Source organism: Carassius auratus, chromosome 21, assembly GCF_003368295.1.
Source record: "Carassius auratus strain Wakin chromosome 21, ASM336829v1, whole genome shotgun sequence".
Classification (NCBI taxonomy): Eukaryota; Metazoa; Chordata; class Actinopteri; order Cypriniformes; family Cyprinidae; genus Carassius; species Carassius auratus.
In genome coordinates, this window is record NC_039263.1 from 14,968,847 (window position 1) to 14,981,767 (window position 12,921).

The window sequence follows — 12,921 nt, forward strand, 5'->3', positions numbered from 1 at the left end:
GTCACAATAAAGCTTTGTAAAACAGTAATTAAATGACTATGCTGACAAAGCAACAACAACAACAACAAAAAAAACACATCACACCGACATTATTTATTTTAAACTGTGGCAAGAGCGAATAAATCAGTATCAAGGTCAAGTAGCACAGCTGCATTATTCCATGCTGATTAGCTTGCAAAAATCATTGCAAAAAACACATTTAAAATATGTTTCAGTACATCATCATTGTTAACAATATTATTACTAAAATATTTAATATTAAATCTACTCAGATTCCATTGCTTTTCATCACTCGTGTACAATGTAATTTCAGAAACAATATAGTTTAACGGTGTCTTAAACCTAACCTTAAAAGGTGATGTTTTTCACTCTTGGAGAGTTACTAAGTTCTAATATGTTTCGAGCAAGTCGTAATTAACATGGTGAGAAGAGTCATGCATCTATTTAACAATGAATTCTGTATTTATGCCACATCCAAAAAAGCAAAGAATTGTTCAAATGAAGGCAGTCACGTCCTCTCTCTGGCTCTGGTCCTTTATACTGGCAGAAGGCCGTCAGTTTAAATCCTCAGTATTATCTCATATCTGCTGCATCGGTTGTAAGTCTTTTGACACCTGAAAAATACCGGAATGACTTAAGTGATACATTGTGCACTTATACACAAAACTTTCTCACAACAAGGAAAGTGTCTTCAATCACAACTGAAAGATATAACATTGGTTTGTTTCTTCCGAAGTACAAATTTTCAACAGCTCATAATCTTGTTTACTGGATGAATCATTTTAATTGCATATAAATTTTCAGACCAGCCACTACTGAATCAATCATGACTAACACAGTCCCAGAATAAGGACAATATATGTTGTAGTTTTCTAGCCTCACCTCAAACTGTGTCCCAGTGCATGCTTTGATGTCCTCTGGTGTCAGTCCTTCCCAAATCTCAATGAGAGTTAAACCCTTGCTCTTATCGACATCAAACACCGCCTAGAACAAGTGACAACAAACATCACACTGTCCTTGAAAAGGTGCAACATATGTTATGTTTCTCTGAAATAAATTGTACTGACCTTTTCAGTGATTATACGGTCAACACACTGTTTTCCAGTCAGAGGAAGTGTGCACTTCTCTAAGATTTTATGTTTCCCACCCTTTAAATATATATAAAAAAAATCTATTTTACACAGAGTGATAGGAAATGCTAAAACATAATGACTGTAAGTGAGAGTGTAAAGTTTATTGTACCTTGGCAGAATGTTCCATAGTGACAACTACTTTTGTGGCATCACTAGATACCAAGTCCATTGCGCCACCCATGCCCTTCACCATTTTACCCTGAGAAACACATGGAACATGTCAAACCAGGCAAGTGAAAACATACTGCATGTCTATCAGTCATGATACAGTAATACAGATCATAAAACTCATACTGGAATCATCCAGTTGGCCAGATCTCCATACTTAGAAACTTGCATTGCTCCCAGCATGGTCAGGTCAATGTGACCTCTAAAAAAAGATGAAGTGAAAGAAAAATAGGGGGAACAACATAAAAAATTATCCATAAAATGTACCCCAAAAGCTGCACGTCTTAATTCTCACGCTAAACATTCTTATTCACGTGCAGTTGTATTTAGTTTAATCATAAACGACCGATGCATTGAGACACTCACCCTCTGATCATGGCAAAGGATTCATCGCTGGAGAAATAGGCAGCTCCTGGATAAACTGTTACCGTCTCCTTACCTGAACACACACAAAAAAGCCAAGATCTGAGAGTTGTTAAGAAGGATTTTAGAACTATTCTATATTATTTCATTATTACAATATATTTCTTATATAGCAAATATATTATTATTAGGATTATGTTGTGTGTAATGTGTAAATTGTGTGTATACTGAGCAACTATACTGTTTTTTAGTCATTACATGGCAGCAATGTTGGTGGATCTCGCACTGAAGATTTTTACTCACTTCTACTCTTGGGTATGTGTAGTATTAACAATTTAATTAAAAGAATATCAAATATGATAAAACTGCACCAGCATTGATTAAATCAGGATCCACTTCACTCTCTGTTGGATAGGGACCCTACAAATAAAATAAAAGGGGATTGAAAATTGAAAAGTGGAAATTCATTAATAAAAATGACTTGCTCAGGCTATTTAAAAAGGGATACTCACCAGTCCCAAAATTCCATTCTCACTCTGCAAGTGGACAGTGATTTCAGGACTAATGTAATTGCTGGCCAACATAGGGATTCCAATGCCAAGATTTGCTTGAAGGGTTGTCAAGGTACATTATGTGGGAACAGAATAGTTAGCAATGTGTATTTTGCAATATCTATCATGTTGATGGTGATTTCTGCGGTCAGGCTACTGAAGGATACCATACATCCCATCCTGAAACTCCAGCGCGGCTCGCCGGATGATTCTCTCCCGGGTAATATCTGAGTCCTGTTTGACTTGAGGTTTCTCATCCTTGCTAGACTGAACCAGCCTTTTCTATGAACAAAAAGAGTCCTGAACATGACCTACACATTCTTGTAAAGTTAAATGTGCGCATAATAAACAATACGGTGAGATTTATGAAATAAACAGCTCTAAATGAGAAGCTCAGACAAGTTCAAATGTCTTTCTCACCTCAATTCGTTTTTCATAGCTGGCTCCTTGCACTACCCGGTCTACATATATGGAAGGGATGTGAATTTCCTCAGGACTAAAACTTCCAATTTCAACAATCTCCTCAACCTGTGCATCAAAGTAAGTCATTTATTTTTATTTTTTTGTGGGACCTCAAACTTGACAATAGGAAATGTCAAAATCACAAAGCCCAAAACAAACTGGAGGGTCACAAACCTCCACTATTGTGACTTTAGCTGCTTTACACATAGGCTGGTTGAAATTGCGAGTTGTTTTCCTGTAAAAAAAATAAATAATAATAAATAAAAAAGTTTAGTAATTGCATGAATACTGATATTCTAGAAACATTCGTAGATTGTTACACAGATAAAGCCTGACACCTAGTGGACAATCTAGGGTAAGTAGGCTCTTGGTTTAAAGAAAACGTAAGATAATGAAAAATTATTTTAAAAGACAAATGGTGTTAAAGTGAACTTCTTGACCTGAAAATAAGATTTCCTGCTTTGTCACATTTCCAGGCCTTTATCAAAGCAAAGTCGCCCCTGATGGCTTTTTCCATGACATAATGTCTGCCATTAAACTCCCGAACCTGAACCAAACAAAGGATAATAATTTATATATGTATGTAATGTTTTTCTGAAAGTAAAAAAAAAAGGAAAACCATCAACATGTTTTGAGAGTGATACGCCTCACCACACCTCTCTGCTTTCACTTGCGATTGCAATGCTGCCATCTTTGTTGTATTTTATGGGTGATCCACCCTCCTGGATGAGAGTGCCATACCCGGTGGGAGTAAAAAATGCTGGGATGCCTGCACCGCCAGCTCGTATCCTCTCTGCTAGTGTGCCCTGGGATAGAATTAAATCAATCAAACAGTATTTAATGTCAATGTGAACATTCTTTTCTTTTTCAACCCATTGTTATAATGTTTCTGAGTGAAAAAGATATTCAGTGTGGAATTTTGAAGATTGTTTGTGTTACCCACAACAAATCTGAATGCATGTTTGATAAAGCAGAACCCAAACCGCTATCTGGCTATTGGTATCCAACTTGTAATGAATATTCTTAAAATGTTGGTAACTTTGATTTCGGCAAGATTCGATCAAAGTTTGCTCCAGCATGTTCATTCAAAGTTATCTGGTCTTTAGTAATGCTATCAAAAACATTATTTATACATAGTTCTACATTTATAAATTTTTATTAAATGTAAATGGGGTTGGGTAAATATAGTATTTTAATATTGACTTTAAAGTAAGGCAGAAGAAATAAAATTAGCCAAACTAGACATGGAGCATGTAAATTGCTGAGAGTTAAATGCTCTACCTGAGGAGTGAGCTCTAATTCCAGCTCGCCTGATAAATATTGCCTCGCAAACTCAGCGTTTTCCCCAACATATGAAGATATCATGCGTTTTATCTGTTTGGTTTTCAGAAGCATTCCCAGGCCAAAGTTATCAACCCTGTCATCAGAAACAATCATGTAGTTTGTTAGTCACACAAGAAATCACACTGGTGTTCCTTCAAGCCCTGATTCTTGAGGGCCCCTTTCCCTTTTTCCCCGCTTTCCTGCCCCTTGACCCCATCGGACTATTTCCCAGAGTACATGACAGCAACCCATTGTAAATATGAGTTGATCCACATTAGAGAATTCTCTGGAAACACTGCGTCCCTTTACTGCCTTTACCAACATGTTGTTTAGAGATCTCTCTCACCCAGCATTATTGCTCACGGCTGTGATGTCTTTTACTCCCGTTTTCAACAGACCGCTGATTAAATTCTCCGGGATCCCACACAAACCAAAGCCTAAGACAGAAAGGGAGGAAATTAAGCACACACAGGGATACTGCTTGGGGACACATTATGTTCTATCTACAGCACATGATATCAGCGCAGGAAATACCATTTAGCTGTATGAACAACTTATCAGATAGCACTGCATCCTATAGTTGTGCAGAACTACATGTATAGAGGCACATTTAGTGGGCACATGCTTTGATATGGCATAAGTTCCTTCCTTATACCTCCGACAAGAAGCATGGAGCCATTAGGAATGTCTTTGACAGCCTCTGTTGGGTCCAAATAAAAACACGCACTCCATGACTGGGAAGTTGAGAAATGAGAGCAGCTGAATTCCTGTGGAGTAATGTGACAGGGAGAGCATGGCATACTATTAGGCACAGTTAATATGAAATTGCTCATTCCCAGCTAATAAAGAACATTCTCAGAACAAATGTGCTGGCAAGGTTCTCTCAAAGTTATGAACAAACATTTTTTCATTAATGTTAACAAAAAAAATTTATGTCCTTATTCTGGGACTGTGTTAGTCATGATTGATTAATTAGTGGCTGGTCTGAAAATGTATATGTAATTAAAATGATTCATCCAATAAACAAGATTATGAGCTGTTGAAACTTTGTACTTCGGAAGAAAGTTATATCTTTCAAAAAAATTAATTCCGAGTTATCTGGTAGTTAATAATGTTCTAAAAACATTGGCACAACACCACTCTTTATGCAAAATTCATAGAACATTTTATTTCTTCATCTAAATGTTTTTTATGAATTGTTTCAGAGCATTCTGTGCACATTCAAATGAATGATTCATAATATTTGCATATTTATAAAATGGACTGTTTCCTTAACTTCTGCATGACTAAATAATAATAATAACAATAAGTTCAGAAAAGATTTTATAAAAAGTCCATAAATAACATGTTCAAAACATAATGGGAACCTTTGCAAGACATTCTTCTAACATATTTATTTTATGGGTTTTTCTCTTTAATTAAATCATCTTTACAGTGAAATTCAAATTCAAAGCAAACAACAATGCATTCGGAAGTCAAAAATGAATTATATGATATAACACGTTTCTTTAATGTCTTAGTTTTTAAAAGGAAATGTATCAATAAAATGCAGTAATCCAACAAATTGTGATTTTAATTATACAAAATGAAGTGTGCAGAATGCCAAGCTTCATGTGCCACAAACAACCTTACAGTACAATGTGGACACGTGGACATATTCTGATATTCTGTGCAAACATCGCTGCTGTGCAAACAATGAATCAATACAGCAGAAATTAATTTATTTTAAAGCTTATTTTACATTGTTATTTGAAGCTTAATTGTAATCTGTTCCTTTGTATATGGAAAATATGTAACTTTGCAAAGCTATTTGATTAAATGGTTGATTTGCATCTTTATTTGTGATAACTGATTAGGGAACAACAAATAATAAAAATTCTTTAGATACAAAGATTATTCAAGGATTGTCATATATTTATTTTAGTCCCTTAAATCATTACATAGAATACTCATGAACAAATAAAGAAACATCAACGAAATCACATTATTTGTCTAAAACCGAAAATGATGCAATTTTATTAACAATTTTTACTTACCTTACCATGACGATAAATACGTCCCTGTGGTTTAAATGATATTAGTCTGCCTCTGAGAAGAGTACCTGATAGTAATCTCTGAAAAGACATTTTCAGAACAACTTAAACTTTTTACAGGAAAGTAATCACTGTCTACCACAGAACCTGGATCAATCCTGGTCTGTTTTAAAATAGGGCAAAGGGCGGGTTAACGGGGATTTAGGGCAGTTTTAAGAGTACTTTTGTACTGTGTCATTATACATCAAGTAAACACCCCCCCCCCCCATAATGACTCCCATACATCAATAGAAGCTATAAATGATACAAAATCATAAACCATTGTTTGCATTTAGTTGTGGACTTCATTAAAATTCCACATCCAAAATACAGCAACTAAATCAACAATCCTCTGTGTCCATGATGTCGGTAAGTACCCAACGTGAGGTCGCACCATGTAGAGGGAAGAAGATATAAGAGCTATAAGAGCAAATTTAACATGCCATGCAAAACTATAGAAGACCGGGGTTAAAGGTCTTTGCCTTTTGAGAAGTCTGACAGCTGTTGAGAAGTTTCAAGACTAGCACAAAAACGATTGGGGTGGAACGGACACTGGACACCACAGACACATGGCTGAGTTAATGACCTAAGATACGCTGTGTGTCTGTCCTCCTGAGATTTATGAGAGTTTAAGAGTGGATCATGAAACGTTCCTCTAAATGTATACCATTATGATTCTGGAAATGACCCTGTTTTGAGATTTATAATTAACCTTGAATGCCTCCAGGAACCCAAACATATAACAACAGATATAAAAAATGGATTTGTACGGTTTGGTTAAAACAGAATGATTTTTATAATACTTTTTGAATGTCTTCTTAGCTTCTCCTTAGGCTGAATGCATGAACATCTACATGAACATGAGCCTTACCACACTAAAATTCCAGTTTCATGATTTTTGTATTAACTGTTGGATAAACAAGTGAACACGATGATCGATGAACTACGTTTTAAAATGCTTGATTTTCATGGCCATTCACAACTAATGTTCAATAGCGTTTTTGAAGTCAAAATGACTTTTTACTGTTATAAAAAGTGTAACAACAACTAACAAAAGCCCAACTTTTGAATTCTCCACTTTGCCCTTTAAACTTATTTGTTCTTGTTACTACAACAAGACCCCATAAACACGTGCCCTACTCCAGTCACGTCACGTGTACCCATTCAGCTCTGCATTGTTGATCATAAATGTAAGTGCCTATATATGAAGTTCAAAGCACTACAAAACCTGCCAATGGCTATATTAAAAATGAGAATAAACTCGATAGCTTTGTGGAAACCTAATTACACAGCTCTGAAAATGGCTTTCAATATCTGCAGCTTTAAACGAAATTCATTTAATAGATAGCTATTAGATTATAGCCTATTTTTTTTTTCTTAAATTAGTCTCAGCTTTGTTTGCAAAACTCGCAAAACACTTGGACACCGCTATAAGTCAGGCCGGAATAATCTAAGTAATAATTAATTAATTAATAAATAAATAAATAAAAACCTGATATTAGCAGCGCTCACAGGTTTCTATGACAACAATGTCACGCAGTAAAGCTTTAAATCTCCAAAAAGACATTAATAAAAACTAAACAAATGATTTACAAGTTTAACAGTTTATCAAGTAGGAAATTAGTGCTCTTGAAATACGAAATGGAGGAGGGCCAGGACTTTGAGAAGCACTGTCCTAAAGAGACTTAGGTCTCTGCAGAGCAAAAGTGGGCGTATATCACCATGTGGGTGTTTTGAAACTGCTGGGTGTTTCTGAATCATGCAATCTAAATGATCAACCTTACCCAACCCCACCCCTAAACCTAACGTCACTATTAGATAAACCAATCAAGTATCATGGTGTAAAAACACCTTGATCTCGTAACTCCCATTACTTTCCTGCAGAGACCTATACTTTGGTCATAAAGGCTGTGGTAGGGAAACACGATGACGTTTGTTAGGGCGGAGTTCCCCACATACATTTTTTTTTCGCATGCGAAACTCTACATGCAGTAAACAGATTAGTGTCTTACTGTATAAGGTTTAGTTTTAAGCTCCCTACACAGGGTGCTTCAACGACGAGTGACGCCTTTCTTCGAATATGCTCTAAAAAAAAAAAAAAAAAAAAAAAAAACCTGGTACCACCAGATATCCAGTGGGCAAACTGAGGTCCTGTCACAACCAACAGGACACGCTTTAAGCAAAGCGGTAGAAGAGAAATTTGGGCTAATTTATGAGGCTTTTTCTAAACCGTGCGTTGATAGAAGATATAGGCTGCATTTAACCACGGTGTGCTGCTATAATACGAAGAAGTCGAGCTTCCCCAAGGAATACTTTCATAGAAGTCAAGGATCTACAAATCTGAATCGCACTCTTGGAAAAGGTGAGTTCAGTGTAACGTGCGTGAGACAAACGTGCGATTTATTCTGTATGTTTCCACCTTTTGCTTTTGTGGAAGATTAAAATAATGAATTAAAATTTTTAAGGGCAAAACAAAATACATATTATTAAAGATGTATCATGTAAACTGGAAAAAAAATTGTGCATGTATTTTTAATGCATGTTCTGTATTTCCGTTTGGAACACTTATTGGTTTACGTTACGTTTATCACGATGTTCATGCAATGCGTACACTAATAAGGTTAAGGTTTACGTGACAGTTGAAAAGTTTTCTCGACATATTATGGCCAGATGTGGAGGATTAGGCTATATTCAAAATGATTTTAGGTAAATATTGCAGGAGTTAAAGTAAATATGTTCAGTTCTGTCTTAGGCATGATTGTGAGTGTGATATTGCTTTTAAACTTTAAACAGTACTATGATAAAAGTAATTCTTGCTGTCAGACACATTCTTCCCATTTAGTTATAGTTCTACTCCGAGAAAATTATTTCAAAAGAAGCCAACCTTTCAAGCTTTCAGAATCTCCAAGAAAGACATAAACTAAAATCCGGACTGGAATCCGTGAGTGGAGCGGAACAACAGAGATTTCCACTGCTCCAATTTGAAGGGCTCATAACTATTCCTTAATCTATTTGAAGGGTTTACCCTCCAAAGGTAGAGATTCAAATGGTGTAGAGGACCAAAAAACTGTTCCTTGGAACACACATCCGCATCGATTTTCCAATTAAGGAGGCGCTATCATCACACAGTTAAACCTATGCAAAGAATCATGGTATAGCGAGGTGTCCATCTGTTGTACCATTCGAAGTCCTTCTGGCCATCGAAGATGACCGTTTTGAGCAATTATATTTGCAATGGCCCTTCAGTATGATTGTTCTCACTTCAAAATGCCCTTCAGAGATAGATTTATTACATTTGGAGTGCAACATTCCACTCCGTGCGGACTAGCTCCAGCTCCATTCCGAAATTTCCAATCCACCCACTCCAAAAACACTGACAGCAATCCTGAAAAAAGGGGACAACTTTAAAAACTGGAGGCAAAATTAGACAACATGACAATATGTGTGTGAATAAAATACAATATGTTAACAGTGGACAGAATGTTTAGTGCCACTACATTTATTTGATGTACTGCTAAAATACTTTAAAGATGGTTGATTGATTGATATACATGTAATTTACTTACACAACTACTCTTTACAATGTCAGTGGTTCATGGTTTTGTTTTTTTCTTTGTGGTATTGTGGTGTATAGTTGAACTGTCACGTTAAATAATAAAGGTTCACAGACTCGGATCGTGGATTCCTTTCCGGAAGCTCCATATCAAAGACAGCATTTCTATTATCAACTTCCTAATAATGTGCTTTGACATTGCACCCATTTTATCAAGGACCAAGCCCTTCACCCTCAGTGAGAGTTTGTTATCTCTGTCCTGCTGCACTGTGTGTTAGGGCCATTTAAATCTAATAGGGAAGGGTTGTGATCCGCATACAGCTGAAGCTGAAGTCAATAGATGGAGTTCTGAGAAGATGTTTTCTGAGAAGATGTTTTTCAGAATCAGATTGGAGCGAAGCCATGTTGCAGTGAAGATCTATTTCACAACTACTGGCCAGAGTCTTTGGCTTAAAATGGATGTCAGTGGACTGTGTTTACTGCGATTTCGTAATCCTGTCAGTATCATGGACTGTTTGTTTGCTGCATTGAAACAAATGAATAACTCTGACTTGTTTATTCAAATAGAAAGGGAATGGCCTAATAGTGTTTGAATTGAATTAAAGTAATTTAGACTTATTCAGATTTATGACTAATAGCTGGTGGTTGCTTCCATTTGTTGTTTGTAAACCAATTACATAATGGACCTTATTTTGGTTTTCACAGGGACTGTATGATGGAGACCACCCTTTTCATCTGTATCATGTTGACCTGTGCTGTGGCAACACAAAGTGTGCCTCCTACAATACAAGGTTTGTAGTTTTTTAATATACTGTATATGTTTTACACTAACCAAACATGACTTGAGAGGCTAGAAATGTCTTTAAGAGCCTTTTTTATAACAGTTTAGCTAAACAACAACAAAAAACAGGATGTTTATTATTCTCTTATTAGTTGGGGAGCCATTGTGACACACTAAGTTAGCTCCTTGGCTTTCTGCAAATACCCAGAGAGTCCAACGGACATCTGCATAATGCAGACTGACTGGATTCTTCATAAGAAATAAAATAAATCCATAAGTAAAACAAATTTTTAATAACAAAACTCCAAATGCAGGGTACTCTAACTCTGGTTATACTAATTATGGAATCAATCAAAAGCCCACTAATAAAATATCAGAAAGCTGAAATGTGGAACCAAGATTTTTCCTGGGTCTAGGATGGAATTAATGAACTACAATATACAGTTTTATTTAAGCTTTTCATCACCACCGTTCTTCACAAGACCATTTTTTTCTATGCTTTAGTTTTAAAGTAAGTACTGTCTTTTGAACAGCTCTGTCCATTATGAATTCAATCAGATATGATGTTTTCTATAAAAGAAGCAGATTCAGTAAGTGGGAGGGAGTGCATGTTGCTATATGAATTGGATGGTTAGGTTCATGACATTACTCTGCAGGTGCTATTTGAGTTATACATTAGTTTCTATGGGAACATAAAAATTATATCTCTGACTCATTTCCTATCCTTTATCATGCAGATTATTATTAAAAATAAATAAAAAATACATATTTATTAAGCTTCATGGCCAATTAATTGCACAGGGAAAACAATTACAAGGTAATTGGTAATTTTAAATGTAAAAAAAAAAGTCAAACCCACAGACATGAGACTACATGTTTGCCAAAGAAGCAGGTCATTTCAATCTGTAACTGAATACTACTACTGATACTCGAGTAACACCAGACCATGCTAGTGGCTCTTAATGATCATTCCTCTGTATTTCCTGGAAAAAGGGGGAAAAAAGGAACTACACAAAAATGATGATGTAACTACATGAAAACAAAAAAACACTGGTAGTGTAAATAACCATACCATACAGAATGTTCTGTGGCATATAAATTAAACGTCAATAGTTCTTCTGTTACACTTTACTTAGAGTACTACATTTAAATATAGCTGTTAGTTCAAATTGAAATCAGTTGAAGTTTTATCAGTACTGCTGTCTAAGTGCTGTCAGCTGAGCAGCTTGGAAAGATCCTTTCCAAACTCTTGCAGGCAGTAACGGTGCACTGCCACTCGAATACTTACACATGTGAAAAGTGCCAGCACACATTTCCAGGAAAACACGGCTGACAGTTATAACCCAACTGGGATTTATGTTACACCCTGTTAGTCCAAAGCTGATTTAAACCGAAGGACATTCGCAGAATTTTTGCCCTTTTTTTTCAGAATAATATTCTAGCTATAAAACATTTGATCATTCTGAGCTGTGCTTGAATAACACATTGAAACGCAAAACAATTTCAACCTAATTCCTTATAATTTATCAATTGTTTATAAAATATGAAGCTGTAGTAGAATATAAAATTAAATTACTGATGCCGCATTCATATGTCTTTTGAAATATTTCTTTTGCTGTTATTGTAGCATTTGCAGTGACACGTCCTAATAACGTCTAAATGACATTCGTGGTATTTTATTCTGGTCCATTACACTTCTTGGAAGCATGCCTTAAAGCAAGTATGTTCAATTCCAGTAAGGTTTTTAAGTATGTTCTTCACCTTTTTTGCAGGTCAGACTTCAACACTGCCTCATCTGACTGGCTGCTTTTCTCGAGAGCTGATGACTTTCCGTTGTCAGTGGGAGACTGGATCCCTCCAGAACCACACGGAACATGAGGATCTGAGACTTTTCTACATATTAGAAAAGTAATTAGAAACACATAACACCATAGAATTAAATGCACTATTGATACACAAAAAGAGAATTAATATAAGCTAAAATCAGTGAAGCAGTTAAGTTGTTAGAAAAATGACTGTTCTTCTACTTAACGATAAACAATTTTCCACATGTCTGCAGGGATTCTAAGAAATGGATGGAATGTCCAAGTTACAGTTCCATAAGGGAAAATGAATGCTACTTCAATTCCAGTAACACCGTTATATGGTTCCCTTATGTGGTCCAGCTGCGTTCACGCTCTCTTGACATTGTTTATGACGAAATTTCCTTCAACGTGGAGGACATTGGTAAGCCATGTCGTTAACACAAACCCTGACTCTTTGTCTTTTCTTTCTTGGCCTGTTTTCAAGTACACAATGCCTTGTAGCAAAACTATTTTAGAAATATTTCACATATATATTTAAATATTTCAGAATATACAAAAATATATCGCTAATATAGATTTGTATAAATATGTTTTCAATAAGTTTTGATTACCTATTTATTCGTGCTTTTAGCTAATTTTTAAAAATATATATTTTATGTATATATATATTTATATATATATATATATATATATATATATTCCATACTCCA

At 35.6% G+C, this 12,921-nt stretch overlaps 2 protein-coding genes across 2 annotated transcripts; one reads left to right on the plus strand and one right to left on the minus strand.

Annotated features, from left to right (window-relative positions):
* Positions 1–75: 75 nt before the first annotated feature.
* On the minus strand, positions 76–6,224 carry LOC113038640 (succinyl-CoA:3-ketoacid coenzyme A transferase 1, mitochondrial-like). Its single transcript, XM_026196233.1, has 17 exons — positions 6,037–6,224; positions 4,656–4,767; positions 4,347–4,437; positions 3,959–4,094; positions 3,334–3,483; positions 3,118–3,224; positions 2,852–2,912; positions 2,636–2,743; positions 2,383–2,497; positions 2,177–2,271; positions 2,036–2,084; positions 1,668–1,740; positions 1,428–1,503; positions 1,243–1,332; positions 1,068–1,148; positions 883–984; positions 76–614 (listed from the first exon to the last, which is right to left on the minus strand). The coding sequence occupies exons 1-17, from the start codon at positions 6,124–6,126 to the stop codon at positions 579–581; spliced, it is 1,572 nt and encodes a 523-aa protein (XP_026052018.1). The 5' UTR covers positions 6,127–6,224; the 3' UTR covers positions 76–578.
* Positions 6,225–8,031: 1,807 nt separating this feature from the next.
* LOC113038657 (growth hormone receptor-like) lies at positions 8,032–12,700 on the plus strand. The gene is made up of 4 exons (XM_026196253.1): positions 8,032–8,434; positions 10,331–10,416; positions 12,179–12,314; positions 12,466–12,700. The coding sequence occupies exons 2-4, from the start codon at positions 10,338–10,340 to the stop codon at positions 12,647–12,649; spliced, it is 399 nt and encodes a 132-aa protein (XP_026052038.1). The 5' UTR covers positions 8,032–8,434; positions 10,331–10,337; the 3' UTR covers positions 12,650–12,700.
* The last annotated feature ends 221 nt before the right edge of the window (positions 12,701–12,921 follow it).